General features: G+C 34.9%; 1 protein-coding gene across 4 annotated transcripts in view; it reads right to left on the minus strand.

The window, feature by feature from the left end:
* Positions 1-16,478, minus strand: part of LOC123708201 (bifunctional heparan sulfate N-deacetylase/N-sulfotransferase) — a 136,194-nt gene that overhangs the window by 67,704 nt on the left and 52,012 nt on the right. For all 4 annotated transcript variants that reach the window (XM_045658776.1, XM_045658778.1, XM_045658775.1 and 1 more), the window contains one exon: positions 7,092-7,620. In XM_045658776.1, the coding sequence (XP_045514732.1) occupies positions 7,092-7,282 (191 nt within the window). In that variant the 5' untranslated portion in view covers positions 7,283-7,620. The remainder of the gene's footprint in view (positions 1-7,091; positions 7,621-16,478) is intronic.

Raw genomic sequence — 16,478 nt, forward strand, 5'->3', positions numbered from 1 at the left:
TAAAACTGTCATCTTTCAATCAACATAAAAATAGTATTAAGAATATCCACAGCATTAAATCACCTGCATCATGAGCACACCTCACGTACAAAACACAGTTTTACACCATCAGACATCATAGCCATATTAGTTAGTTATATGTATTTGAATGAACCTTGTACAAGGAATCCTTAATAACTGTACAATACACGGAACAGAACATAGCAAAACTAAAATATACGTTTTTAATGGAGTTATTCACTATATTTATTTAAACTTAGACGTTGTTTCGTGAACTGAACGGAGCGTCGAATAACGAATATAGTAAAAAAAATTACATAAAAAAGCTATGCACCCGAGCTGTTCAAGACTAACATTAAAGTATTGAACCTTTTTGTAAATATTATGTATTCCAGCGTCGGCCATATCTTTAGTACAATTGTTATATATAATATATGTTAGCTGTGAGATTACGAAATAAATAAACTGTATTTTAAATAAAGAATTATCGGGAGAGGTATTATTATGTAGGGTAGTGTTAATAATAAATATTTAATTTAATTGATGTATGTTTGAAGTAATTAATACGGATTATATTTAGAAGATACAGCAATAATATAATATGAACAGTCTAAGCCAGTTTTTTAAGTAAATAAATGTAATCTATTAATGTAAGTACGCTGAGATGTGACCGTGGTTCGGCCTGGACTTAACAGTTGTACTCTGTATTATTACTACTTATAAATTGTTTCTGACTTCACTATAAAAATAACATAAAAAAATAATATCTCTTAAACAGATAAATACAAAATATTAATGCGTGAAAAGTAGTATATACGAAATAATGTATGTTAATGTACCTTGTATCTAAAATAAGAGGCTTTTATAATTATAAACTAAACCAGCTTCAATTATTATAACATTTAAAAAAAACTCTAATCACTTAAAGTTATACGCTACCACCCTTAAAGTAATTTTCCATAAAATATACGAAATTGTAATTAAAGTTGCCGCAAATTGATTAGTTCGTAATCTTCCAGTGAAATTTTGATGAAAATCAATCAAAGACTGGCGAAGTTAGCTGCGATTCAAGTTGAAGCCACATCAAAGAGCCATTACGGTTTATCTGAACGTTGGAATAAATAAAAGGAATTCCGGGAAATATTTATCCATAGGCGGGAGTTGTGGCCTCTTTTCTGGAATCATAACGTTAGTGTTATTACGAAATAAAGTAAGCGGAAGTCGTACGATTCGCAACTAAATAGTTGCTGTCGTATTGCATGTACATGTACTAATAGCAAGATTGTATCAGTTATTTTCTAGTGGATACAACTGACGACATAATTTCCTTGAATTAAGGTATATATTACAATGCAGAAATTGAAATGTATCTGACTTGTTTTAGTTAAGTAACCTTCTAGTATAGAAGCATACAAGTGATATTTTTTAAGTCATCGGCTTCTATCAACGAAAACGATTGAGCTAGGAATGGAATGCACGACCTGTAAGCTGTAGCTTCTAAACTAGTAGAAGGCTTTGTACGTACATGTAAATGTATTAATTCGTTAGTAACAGCGCATATTGATTGCCAACTAAACAGAGAACACGTTCAAATGACTGTTAATTGTAGTGATAAAATATATAGTTTTTTATACTTTCAAGTATATTTTACAAGAGACTGCGAGAACTTGAGTTTATCAAACGATAAATATAAATAAAACATATCAACGAACTAAGAAACTCCCTTTTGTAGTTAAAACGCCCAGCACGCGATTGCTACTTGTCGCAGTTGCTAATAGCAATCAAATGCGGATAGCAATAGCATAACGACTTGCAGGAATAACTCGGCTAAGGTTCTCATTAACAAGACTGGTGTAGGGCGTGAATCGTTGGTGTAAATTAACCTAAATTACTTTTGATGGCCATTTTACTTTACAGGATTTTAGTCACGCGTTCGAAATACTTTTTAATTCACCACAGTCTCTGTATCGGATTACAAAATGGACATTGAATTGTAAGTAAAAAAATATACTTATAAACATCTATACAAAATAGATGTAAAACCGAAAAATTGTTTAACAGTCAAAGGAATATTTGTGTTATTGTAAAGTATACCCTAATCTTAAAACAATAAGAATGTATTTTATACAAAACATAATCTAGACAATAATACTTTTTTCTGCTCTGGTTCTTACTTGAGTTGGAAACGACTTACAAACTTATTACTTATAACCAAACCATTGAATTAGTTAAGGCTTAAAATGAACAAAATTTAAGTCCGCAATTTGAAAATCCCCCCAAAAAAATACCAAAACGTTTTCCATTAATTAGTGAAAACACAACTTTTGCTATAAATAACTCGGGTCCGCCGAACTTACTGCCCTAATTCTCATAGCGGTATAACTTAAAGAGATAAAATAAAATTATCGTTTTATCAACAAGCCTTCTAATTAAATAAACTTCTGTGAACTATCACATCACATCGCATCAAGACGAATCTGAAAGAACCTTTTACAAGGATGTAAAAGGTTGGATGTACTGTACACGGAACAGAACATAGCAAAAGTGAAATATACGTTTTTAATGGCGCTATTTACTTTATTTATTTAAACTTAGACGTTAGCATCAAATATAGTATATAATAAAAACAAATTATATAAAAAAAAAACTATGCACTCGACCTGTCCAAAACTCACATAAGTCTGGACTTAAATGAATACTATATTGTGACTATAGACAAGTAAGTATAAGTTTCAAAGTAGAAATAAATACATACATTATGAAATTATAGAGGTAACTCTCTAATATAAATATAATTTGTAAAGCCTCTGTGGCGAATCATGGTAATTATGGATTTAATTTTCGTGAAAACAATTTTTGAGCTGGCACTGAAGTCAGTTTTTATAAAATGGTCCTTCGATACTGACTCAGAAATGTGCTTGTTCCGTATCTCATTTATCGGCTAACGGGATAGCAAACAACAGCAACAAAGTACATTACAACAGTTGTAGGACACAAAAAGTCACATCATTAATTTCCAAATAATTACTGCACACAAGTTCTAATTTAGCAAAATCTTTGCACGAAGAGAGCGGTCGTCGGAAACTTAAATACTTTAAGTTAACACAGCCAGTGGATTTCGCTTTTCGTTAAATTTGAACTGATTTTATATCTCACTTCGTACATTCAACAAGAAACTTATTTATTACTTTTGTTGAGTTAGTAATGTTTTTTTTACATTTATAAAACAAAATTCACTATTAAACCACACATTATAGTACAAGGGTTGCGGGTTCGATTTTCGGCTTAACTTATAACTGGTTGTTTTATAAGTCACGTATATTACAAGCAATTTTTAATTTACTTTTGAAAATTGTCCAATACACCGACACAAGGGCTTAGTTAGCCATGACTCGATTCGTTTACCTGAATATTCTAGGATCAATTTTCAGCGAAACAATAAAGTTTTACATATGATAAATATGCACATATGACTAAATTGTCAATGAAAACCCAACACAGTGGACACAGTACCCACTTTTCTCACGTTCCATTTTCAAATTAATATCAAATTAATCACTTTCCCTTCTAAACTAGCTGAATAACAATTCCTTCAAAATATTAATAATTCAACAATATTTAACGAAACAAGCTTAACAGTGTCAAACTATCCAACAATAGGAAAGTCCACAACTGTCGTATTGAGTTGAATATTTAACAAAATACATTTCCATATTAGGAATAATTGTTGCTTGGAATTTTCTAATAACTACCAAGTTGCTGTTTATTATTAACTTCATTTAGTTCCTGGGACTTCATATAATCAGATAGAACGATGTATGTCGTAAATCAAAAAAAGCCATGAGTTCGATCTTAATACGCAGGATGAATTTAAGAGAAAATGCTCAAAATAGACAATATTATAAATTGTCAACAAACATAACCAATTGGGGAACGTTATAATTTTTTAATTAAAGTTATAATTTTTCATCCATTAAGTCTTAATTAAGTAAGTTATCTGATTGCAAGATTGATACTACATATTCATCGAATGGATTAATTCATAACTAACCCAGCCTTTTGATGATATGTACCCTACTCAATGTATAACTTTAACATGACCAAATACCTGCAGTGCCTTGTTATATACGAGAGAGATATTCATCAGTTTCCTCGTAATTTTTACTATGTATAAAATAATAATAAAACTTATATACATAATGAAGGATCAGGCTGGTTTTCTAGGCTGGGTGCTTTCTGCCCTATTGAATTAAGACATTTAAGTCTAGTAAGTCATTTATATACTGTATCAAACAAAACCTAACTTTTCTTATATAAGTAGGTAGTTTTAATTTTTTTTCGAGCGTCAATTTAATAACCAGATAAAATGATAATTCTAACGAAGCCAGTCTTTTGGCTGCTTGACCGAACCTCTGGCTTTAAAGCCACCATCCACCGCTATTAAACGAAAATCTATAGTTAATAATGGTTATTATTTCACGATACGCACAATGGTTGGATAATCCTCAGTTGTAGCACTGACCAAGTACGATAATTTCAAATTAATTTTACAAAAGCATCATGTTTGCTCGCTACAGTTATCAAGTAAATTGGATTTTGTGCAAATGACGTTTTCCGCCAGAGTAATTAATCGTGATCGACGTTGTTTTAATATCTAGCTTCGAGTTTAAGCAGGTTTTGCGCAGATAAAAAATGGATTAAATATTCATGTACTAATCGATGCATTCGACCAACGAATCCCCCACCTCGTCTCGACAAGAAAAGGTACTACTTCATCTCAGAAGGTTCCTGAACAACCTTTAACCTGTACTTGAGTTACTGAACTCAACATATTCTCTTAATCATTAAATTATCCCCCAATAAATTATATTATAAATACTATTTCTTTATAAACCTTATTTTGGATATAATATAAAAGATACCAGCAATTCAACGTTATAAATACTATTTATTTATTAACCGCAGCTTTAATATAAAATTTAAATTAAAAATATAGCCAAAACGAATTACACCATATTCAGGCGAACTTCTAATTCCCATAATAGTATAATTCTATAAAATAAGGATTGCGTGAGCGTCGACTTCTTTCATATTATCTTTATACTCGAACAGCCGAACTTATTTTCGAAGGAAATAAAATCAAATGTATTTTTAAGATAACCTCATACGCACACACACGTCACAAGTAAATTATTAAACATTGTCATTTTTGCTGGTTGTATGTATTGTGTAAGGCATTGCTATATTTTTAATTAAAGTTTTTTTTTTAATATTACCTGCAATATCTTAACTGATTTTATATATAAAACATATATTATTTATTTAAAAAATCTATGCTAAGCTAAATAAATTATTATCGTACATTGCCTTCGTTTTCATACACACAATGTGTTAATTACACAAAACATAACATATTTTGTTTCGTAATTTTAACCATATACAAATAAATAAATACATTATAAAGAGGATTTTCAATGCTGGATGCCCTAAGCCCCACTTGGGGTACATTAAGTCAAGTAAGTCATTTATTTAAGATCAGTGATGGCCTAGTGGCTTCAGCGTGCGACTCTCATCCCTGAGGTCGTAGGTTCGATCCCCGGCTGTACTTCAATGGATTTTCTTTCTAAGTGCGCATTTAACATTAGCAAGAACGGTGAAGGAAAACATCGTGCGGAAACCGGCTCGTCTTAGACCCAAAAAGTCGACGGCGTGCGTCAGGCACAGAAGGTGACCTACTCGGCTGATCTGAGGCCCAGACCTAAAAAGGTTGTAGCGCCATTGATTTCTTTTTAAAGCCATTTATTTAATGTAGGTACCTAAGTAGAAACCAACTTTTATTATATAACTATATACTTAGAATTGTATATACAGCAACCTGCAACCTTAATATAACGAAAACACAATATAACGTTTAATTTTGTAATACCTTACATTTTCCATAAGAATCAATGTAAAATGTCCCTTTACATTACGAAATTTTTAGGTTCAATATAAGGATTTTTCAACTATCAAGAATAAGTATAAATACCTCTAATTAACGAATTTTGTCAACCCAAAACCTTTATATAAACTTAGTTCGACACGATTTAGTTCGTAAAACAATCATTGTTTTGTGATGGAAAGTAATGTCGTTAAAAGAAACTTTCATATTACGAATTTAAGACAGATCTAACCTCAACATAACAAACCTCAGTTCAACGAATTACTTGTTATATCGAATACTGACTTGTTCCCGTCCGAATTCTTAAATCGAGGTTACAGTGTATTTGTTTATATAAATAAGAGGCGATATAATGAATTAGGCTATGAGCTTTACCCATCCATGCATTTATCGTTCACATCGGAATATTTTTACTATTTCTTTTAATGTTGCTTTAACACGAGTGCCAATTACGATAACGATGCCGGATAGCGCCAAAAATTTCAGCGTCATTTGGCTTCCCACCGTCAATCTACATTAAACCATAAGAGCAATGGATCAATCATGTGTGCAAATGAGACCTGCTCAATATGTAGGCCGTCATTTTTAAATCTACTTTGCGGAAACGCTTGATTGCGGTTGTGTTTATATTAATAAAAGATGTGACAATATTTTTTTAACATTATTATTTTGAAGATATCAAAAGTTGAATTTAAATTCGCATAATTATTTATTGTGGCTTAGTGTTAAGCTAAATTTAGTTTCGGTTTGGACACAAGGACGTCGCAGTTGCCGCAGACTGAGTCGCGAGATTTTAAATTATTATAACTTTAAAGGACAATAATTTGTACATAAGAATAACACATAGTTTAACAGGATAACAGCAAATAATCAGAGGCGCTACAACCTTTTTTAGGTCGGGGCCTCAGATTTCTGTATCTATTTAGTTATCATTTGTCAATCTGATACTCAAGATCAGCCTCTTGTGCCACACGCCATCTTCTTTTTCGGTCTAAGGCAAGTCCAAGGCAAGGTTTCCTCACGATGTTTTCCGAATCCGAAGTCGGTGATCGAACCTTCGAGCTCAGGGATGAGAGTCGCCCACTGAAGCTACCAGGCCAACACTGCTCCATACACCAAGACAGTTCTTATTAATTATAATACTTCTTACCTCGTCAAGGGAGCGGTCACGTAATACGTATAGAAGAATATGGTGAGGACGGAGAGCAACATGACACCGGCCACGCATTTCCTCACATTGACGTGGCTCGCCAGCCAGAAGCAGCAGCGCGGGGTGGCCGTCTTGTGCGGGTGATACTCTCCGCATTCGAGCAGCGGCGTGCGGGCTCCACGACCCTCCATACTTATATCTACACACCACTATATTTACACAACACAACACTTAGGCCACAATCTCTATCTGGGAACTCTAAAGGTCCCGTTTGTCCTCGGTGATTTTTGTCGCCACTTGCAATGTTTCCACATTTCATAACAGCGCTGCGGTGTGCGAACGCGCATTATCGCGTTGAACGCGCTGGCGCTGACGGCCATCTCGTGCCGACAAACGGATTCGTTGCCTGTTTAAAATGGCCGCCGACGCATTTTGGCGGGTTGTGCTCATCACGACGCCTGCGCACCACTGCTCGACCTTACGGCATCCGCGGTTTACTGGGGCTGACTGATGATCGCATCGGTCTCAGCTGAAAAACAGAGACACATATTAAAAAAAAATCCTCCTAGTGTGGAGGCAACTGCATTTTCTCTTAGATCTTTAAATACATCCATTTTTCCTATGTAACTTAATCAGATTTGGAAAAAGGAAAAGATGAAGACAGAGCAAAAGATGGCCAGACGGTATAAAGAGAATAAGAGTCACAACTTAGAAAAGAATAGCTAACATCAGAAAATAATGGAAGCAGCTGGAAGAGGCCTATGTGTCACAAGACACGCTGATTACCCAAAACCGATCAAGTGCTGTATTAGAATTAAGATTTTTTTTATATGTAACTTAAATAAGTGTTATTATATTATACTGGGTGTCAGCAATAAAGGCTTAACAATAATAATTTAGTAAAAATTGAATGCAAAGTGCAAGTAAAGATTGGTGTTATAAAATAGCATAATAAGGTTGAGACGTCAAAGAACAAATGTTTAATGGCTTTCATTGTGTTGCACTGTCCAACTAAACTAAGCTAAACGAAAAGAAATGTAATCACAGAATAAAATTAATATTTAAATCAAGCACAGATGTAAAAATTAATTAGTGAAAGTTCTGCAAGTAATAACATGAGTTTGCATAATTAAAAACAATATTAACGGCCGGGATATAGGAACGATCGTAATTTCAGCACATATCAGATATTTAAATTAGCTCAGTATGAAGTACCAAAATGAATGTTATATTATACAGAGGAACAATATGCATATTATAATGGAAGTATCCTCAGAGTTACTTTGAGTTAGTCGAAACGTGAAAACTTCGGCCGGGCGCCTATAAATACGACCTTCGTGTCAATGGAGGCAAGGCTTATATTGAAATACTTCATCGAGACTGAACAAAATTCATTCGGCTGTTAAATTGGACCAGCGAACCTCAAAATTCTGGATTAAATTTGATTAAAAAATAAAGTAATGAATCCGAAATCAGGTTATGGTTATGGGTAGAATTGGTGTTGGGCAATGTTAGCATAATTCATACCTTTGGGTATTAAATAACGATACTAATTTTGTGATTAAACTAGTCTAACGCCAAAGCGGAGGTAATGTAAGCATAATATATCATTGGTTTCAAACGAGGCAGTAATAAATTTCACACCGCATGAAGTTTTGTAACTGAAAATGAATTTCAAATTGCGCCTGGTGTTTTTGTGCCTGATTCGGCTAGCTTTTGAATACGTACGATACTCTGTTAAGCAGCTAAAATGGAGTATTCGAGAGCTCGTACACACTCGGTGGTGGATCCGAAACGCGAGTGGAATCCGTGAGCGTACCCTTTGAATATTAACTAGCAGATGACCTCCTAACCAGGGCGCAATTGTATCTGAAGGCATCTAGGCGCTTTTTCATTACTTAACCGTTCAAAGGTTATCTTAGCAATAAAATTGAGGAAATGTATAATTTGAAACGTTTTGCTAACAGCACAGTGGAATGATAAAGAGTTTATCACATTTTTATACTACTTATTTATGATACAATAAATAGGTTTAAAAACCCTGCTTCAAGAGATGTCCGCTCTTAATCACGGGTTTTAATCTAAACTTAGTTAAAAGATAGTGTTTATTCTTTATGTAAAGTGGATAATCTTAAATTAAATTCTTAGAATTTATTTCAGAGCACACAGCTTGAGCAAAGGGAGCAATTAAAGTTCTTAATTAAAGTGAAAAGGCAACGTTCATGTTGAATCTGATATGAAGATGGCGGGAAATATTACTTAAAATAATGAATTATAACATTTATTATTGAAGCTGTACCTTCAGGTACAGTATTGATAAATAAATCAGTTGCCCTAAATGGGTCTCGGATTCTGTTTCATGATCGTTTGTTGCAAGTAGATAATCAGCCTCCTGTGTCTGACACACGCCGTCGTCTTGGTCTAAGGCAATCCGGTTTCCTCACGATGTTTTCCTTCACCGTTCGAGCGCACATTGAAAGTCTATTGGTGCACAGCCAGGGATCGAACCTACGACCTTAGGAATGAGACTCCCACGCTGAAGACACTAACCACCATTTTATAGATAGTACGTATTTATAATATGTACATAGTATAATAAAATTATAAAGAATAAAAACATTCCAGCAATTCTGTTTTATTTTATAGAACACACAGGCAGGAAGCTCACATAATATTAATTGATACCGTCCTGCCGCCCATGGACCCTTTCAATGACAGAAAGTCCGCTTGTGATGTGCCGGCCTTTAAAGAATTGGTACGCTCCTATCTCTGTCCGTGGGGACAGAGACTGCACGCAGATATTATGTTTACTTGAAATGTATAAAGTTTAAATATTTAACAACAAACGAAAGCATTTTCGGTCACTCGAGACGATCTTGAATAGACTAGCAAAATATTAAAGGGCTTACATCGTCTGTTCGAAGAAAAGTCCGACTACAATGGAGCTTAAACTTGGCACAAAGTTTTGACGAATAACCAACTAAGTATGGAGATGGCCCTATACGATAACAGCGCGTTACATCGTATCAAAAGACAATGCTCTGGCGGAGGTGTCGTCACAACTTATTATAACTTTGCCAGTTCGCCACACCTCCTCTTCCCTCGGATATCCGAATACCGTCGTTAACATGGAACTTGCATAACATTGAGTCTCCTATTTCTAATATATCGTACAATGTTCGCAATTTTGTGAGGATATTGTTGAGAAAGTTTCTCAGCTCGTTTGTATGCAGATATACTGTTACGCATTGTAATATAATAGATAATGGTGTCACTAAACGTACGGAAGTAATTTTCAGGTATCCATATCACCTAGATGTCTTTCCACAACTGAGCGTTTCTTAAATTGTTTACCGAGCATTACTATATAGCACCAATAAAGGGCAACGAACGAACTGGTATCACTTAACATCAGGTGAGCCTCCTGCTACCTGTTCTATTTAAAATACAACAGGTTTTTGTTCTTTTCAGTACAAAAAAAAACCTATCGCGTATTAACCTCGAGAATTCCAATGTCGACTTCCGAAAATAATCTTTATAAATAGACAAGGAAACAAAGCCGTAAAAACCTAGAAATATATAAATTTTTTTTACAACTTTAATGTATTCCAATGTTACTGACGTGGTCATTAAGTTCACAATTTTGTCGGATATTTGGTCAAGGAAGATTAATTGCTGCAAAGCACCATCAGTCAGCTAAAGGACTTTAGACGTTTTGTTTTGCGAATGTATATTCCGTCTTGAAATGTTGATGAGAATAGTTTTCCAGACACATTTCAATACAAGCAAGACAATGAAATATAATCAGGCTTTATCTCATATACATGACTTACTATATTATTAACAACTAGCCTGTCTCATCTTCCCAGAGCTGGACAATTATATTTTTAATTTATCTAAATAAACATAGCCGTTGTTACTCAGGGATAATGCAGCATTGTCGTATTGGCTGCTGAACGATTGAGCTGTCTGGTATTGACCGTAGACTGGCCGGTGGTTCAGGGTTGAGATCATGTGTAGCCCGGTACCGCAGGTCTTGATTGAAGTCTATGCCGAATATAAGCCCGGATCTTTTGGGTTAAATGCCTTGGTGAACCCCGAGAGCTCTTCGTAAGGGCGTCTGGCTACCACTCTGACTTGCAGATGGCTCTGAGTGTAGACCCCGTGGGCTGGTAAAAGCGTATTTTCACCTTATTAAAGAAGAAGAGCATTCTGGTAAGTTTTTGAGTTTATTTAAAATACAAATCTTTCTTCTTTAAACAGACCATGCTACTCTTATTCATATTGTAAACATTATATATATAAAGCATTTATATTTTTTATAGGTGTAAAGGTAATTAAGATTTAAGAGGAGGAGGAGGAGAGATCTGGACTTAAATTGTCGAGTAGCCCAGGACCAGGAGCGCTGGAAGTTTCACTTTTCGGAAACCGAGACACTTTTTGTGTCGCAAAGCTGACGGAGAGGATAAGTGATGTGTCTCTGTGAGTGGGTGAGTGTTTTCAAAGACAAGAATCGAATAAAAATTATATTTAGATGAAGTGCGAATAATATTTCTCGTTTGTCATATCGATATTATAGTATCTGATGCCTTACGAATTAGAGATCACAATTAACCATTGCCTAATGAAATTGGGATCCAAATTATTGCCAAAAATACGCAATCTACAATGTGTTTAATACAAAACTATTCGTTTAGTTGATAAACATACAAAGAAATAATTAAAATATCATTTCGATTGTTATGCTTAATCGCGTTTCATTGCTATAATTCATTCCACATTTCGATTTATTATCGCTACCCATATATCCCTCAGTACGATTTGCTGATTTCCTGCAGCATTTATTCCGCGTGTCTTTAATCCCAATTCATTTGTTACGTTTAAAATACTCTATAAACAAGGCGAGCTATGGACAAATTAATTGTTATTTTTTTAAATAAAACATAATTCAATGAATGGGAACGATTATTGTTTTGGCGACTTTTTTCATGTGAAACTGATTGACTTGTTGATCGGCGTTGGAAAAAAAAAATAATCGTCACATTTTTCCGTTACACGCTATCTTTTTCTTGTCCCTATCACGGTCAATTCGAAGAGATTAGAAGCCATTAATAACAAAAACACATAATAACGATAACAATGACAGTAATCATTCTGTAAAGTTGCATATAGTAGATCATTTATCGAAAAATAAGGTCATAAAGAAGTTTTATTTCTTACGTGTGTACACTCGTACACGCACACATTTTTAATATTATTTTTGTTGAATTCATAATGGCCTCATTTTGTTTTTTTGTAACGGTTTCATTAAAACAAAATGTACCGATTAATAATTAATTTATATAAACAATGGAGCAGTGTTGTTCTTTTGGCTACAAGTCACGACTCTCATCCCTGAATGGATGGATGGATCTTACTTTCTAAGTGCAATTCGACACAAGTGAAGGAAAACAACGTGTGGAAACCTGCACAGCTAATCACCTACGTGCCTATTACATTGAGAAATGATCACCAAACAGGTACAGAAATCTGATTAATTTATTAATAATTAATTTTGAAATAAATCCAAAATATTAATTACGTGAGCGATTATACGAAATAGAGAAGCCTCTGTAGCTTCAACGATCCCAACGTTGACATTTGATGCATAAAATATCAAGTTAATTAAACGCATTACAGCCATTTGTACAAGGTTATTCTAAAAGGCAGAGCAAACTAATTACTGATTTATTAGTTAGGTGAATTCAAAGGGTTCAATCGCAACGCGCACAACCAACAATAACCAGTTCCCATTATATGGATGTTGCATCGAACAGGTATCAGCAATTAACGGAACATTAGCTCCATTGCTATTTCCGTATGACATCAAATGAAAACGTTTAACACCATAATTAGTAATTCAGTGCTGTAACTAACATTCCATACTAATTTGTTAGTTGTGATACTAAAAACTTATAATTATTTTACATAATTTTAAATTTAAATTCGATTTAGTCGATACCAACTCCGGGGAAATAAATACAGATAACACAACTTTCTCTACAGCTGTGATACTTTTGACATTCAACACCTTTTGTCTTCAGTCACCGTGACCACGCGAAACGTTGGAAAAATTAAAATTTAAAATTATGTAAAATAATTATAAGTTTATAATAATACATAGCTTCAATCCGGTTAAAAAGTTTTCTTTCAATGTGTAAAAGCTTCGTTAACAAAAGACAATACTAAAAAGTAGTCCAATATGTTACTAGAGCGGCAGTAAAATTGTGGGCTTGAGACAGAGTTGTACGTACCCATGGATACTACAGGACCCTATTTGGAAAATTCATATTAACATGGTTTTTAATGGGACAGGATTCACATCTCTGAGCCGGTGCTCACAATTGACAGCTTTTTCCTTTTGATCAAATTCAGCGAAGGGCTTATCGAATTGTCAGTCTTCAATGTATTACAGATCGCCTTGATTCTCTCTCTCTACGCAGACACATTGTCTCTCTATGCGTATTCTACAAAGTGTATTATGGACTCTGCTCTGAAGAGTTGTTTGGGTTCCCTCGTACCTTCATCCGCATAGACCGTTGGTCCACTTCGCACGACATTTTCTCTTGCAAACTAGCCAACTGTGAAATCTACTTCCAGTGGCGATCTGCGTTGTGAACTGTTAAAAAAAATAGCATACTCCTCAAAAGGCTGGCAACGCACCCACTAAAATGTGTCAATAAGCTACGATAACTACCCTTGTTGCCGTATTCTGGTTTCACCCCGTATGCATTAAAAAAAGGAGTAAAACCAGCAGGCAGGGTCACATTCAATATAGTAATAACCGCCGACTATGGACACCTGCAACGCTGTGGGCTGACGGGGGTGTTGCCGATCTTTCAGGGTTTCTTTTCAGTACGCTCTTACCTTGAAGCCCCCTAAGTCGTATCGATTTGGAAATACCTCTACTGGCAACTGCTCTCACAACTGTACCGCACACTACCTGTGCGAGGCAGAAAGAGCCCTAAATAACAGTCAGATATGTAACGACGGATCTCGAGGTGATACGGATGGGGTAACATAGACTCCCTCAAAGTCTAATGATGAAACTAAGCTGCAGGTAATAATCCTCCTCCTTCTCCTCTGAAAACTCCATAGTAAATGTAGAGAAACTCGAAGCAACGCCAAGGGTATGTCAAGCCGCTCGGGATACAGCCCGGTCAGGGTTCACAAGGGACCAGTGATTCATTATACATTTATTTGAGTCATGAAATAGTACTCTCTATCTCTATATCTCCTATGCAAAGCAAGAGTCGCAGTGCTTTTTGCCTATCAACACTTAAATTGGCTTAGAAGCGCAGTATCCAGCGGTGTTTCCTCATGCGATTAAGTGAATTTATGCAAGACATTACAAAGACACTACATGCCGCCTCCAGTCCGTCCTCATGTCCGCTCCCTCCCTCTATGAAACCCCACTTCATGATATATGGGCTGGCGCTGTCACGTTATTGCTTTCCCCGACTACTAAGCATATTATGTTATTACATGTAAATCAAGAATGTTTTATGTTTCTTTTGATTGTTCAAAGATGTTTTATAAACGCTGGCTGGTTAGTTTGTGCTTTGACAGATTGAGTAACTAAATAATAGATTTGTAGATAGTGTTTATCACTATTAATAATCTCAAATTATCACACTCTTAAATTATCGCGATGTATGTGTCATTTTACTTTTTAATTTTTATGTATCATCTTGTTATTTAAGTTTGTTTTTTTTGTTCCTGTTTAGTTTTGTCTTAATAACTGTGTATAACATGTATTTTTGCACTTCTTGCCTATCTTATGTAATTTAATACATTTTTTTCTTTACTCACAGTGGTTGCCTGGAAGAGATCGCTCAAAAGCGATAAGGCCGCCAGTTGCCCTCCTTTTGCTGAATTTATGTTTGATTTTTTTATATATTGTAATGTAACGAAGTGTTAATAAATAATAAATAAATAATATAAAATGATTACAGCGTTAACAACAACTTATAACTTCTTCTACGTCTTACGTTATATTTTTTCTTTTGTCTTGTGATTTTGTGATGTTAAAAGTACAATTATACAACTAAAACTAAAATTATTAGGTAATAGTACCCATAACCGACGACCGTGCATAGTGAAAGTCGTGAAATATTTTTTTATGTAAGAGGAGGATCGCAAGTGCGTTGCCGGCCTTTTAAGAATTGGTAATCTCTTTTTTTTAATGACCCTAAGTCGAATTGGTTGGGAAATACTTCAGTGGGTAGCTGGTTAAGGATAGGAAGGTTAGGGACGAGGTGATACCGATAGTATATTGTGCTATGCCTTGACGTCCGGTGATGAAACTCAGCTGTAGATTTAATCCGAACAACTTCTCTGAACACTCATTGGTAAATGCGGTAGAAGATGAAGAGAGAACGAGAAGGGATCTACCCGCGCGGAAAGCGACTTGGTTTCGATGATACGAAGCGGAAAAGAACTTGGGAGTTGCAAGTATATAGAGCGAGTGTATGTCAGAACTGCAAGTGTATATCCGTGGTGGCCGACTTCCCCTTCGGGAAAAAGCCGTGCTAATTTAAAATACATAGGAATATAAAACTACAACAGCTACTTCTAATCTCGACACCGTCTTTACGCCCATATAATTCTTAAAAAATTTAAACAACATACTTATCAGTGAAGGTCGTATTTTTCGGTAATGACGCAAACTGGAGTGATTCGGGGGCCCGTGATAATCCCCCGCCCCGCCCATTAGGCCGAACCGCGCTTGCAAATCGTCCGCATATTTTGGCCCAAGATTAATTGTTCTCGAATATCATCTATCACGGTGAGCTCTCTCGTGACGTTTAAAACAGTGCGCACGACGTTTGTTTTATTTGAACCACAATAGGTATAAAGAGCGGCCTGGGGCTAATTGAAAATTTAATTAACGGATTAATTAGGCGATCAAAAAAGAGCTTTTATTTATGGACTTGGATCAAAGACAAACCTAGGATTGTATTTAAATTTGAGAGCGGTTTTTTAATTTTGAAAAGTTTTTTGAAGTGAAACGTCTTTATCGGCGTTGTAAAAAATTTAACATCACGTTTTTCGGTTACGCGTCACATCTTTCCGTTACACGCCATCTTCTTCATGTCCCTACCACGGTTGATTCGAAGAGATACGAAGCCATTAATAACAAAAATATATAATAACGATAACAATGATGGTAATATTTTTTTACAATTAATGAAATTCTGTAATAATCTTAGTAGTAATAAGGTAAAATTAAATAATTGTATGATATGAATATGATGAATGAAAAAATTGATGTAAATATTCATGTCTATGATAATAAAAGGCTTTTGTTAAACTTTAACTTTATTTAACCAATTTCTATAAAGTTGC

The sequence above is a fragment of the Pieris brassicae genome, chromosome 4, assembly GCF_905147105.1.
Source record: "Pieris brassicae chromosome 4, ilPieBrab1.1, whole genome shotgun sequence".
NCBI classification, from domain to species: Eukaryota; Metazoa; Arthropoda; class Insecta; order Lepidoptera; family Pieridae; genus Pieris; species Pieris brassicae.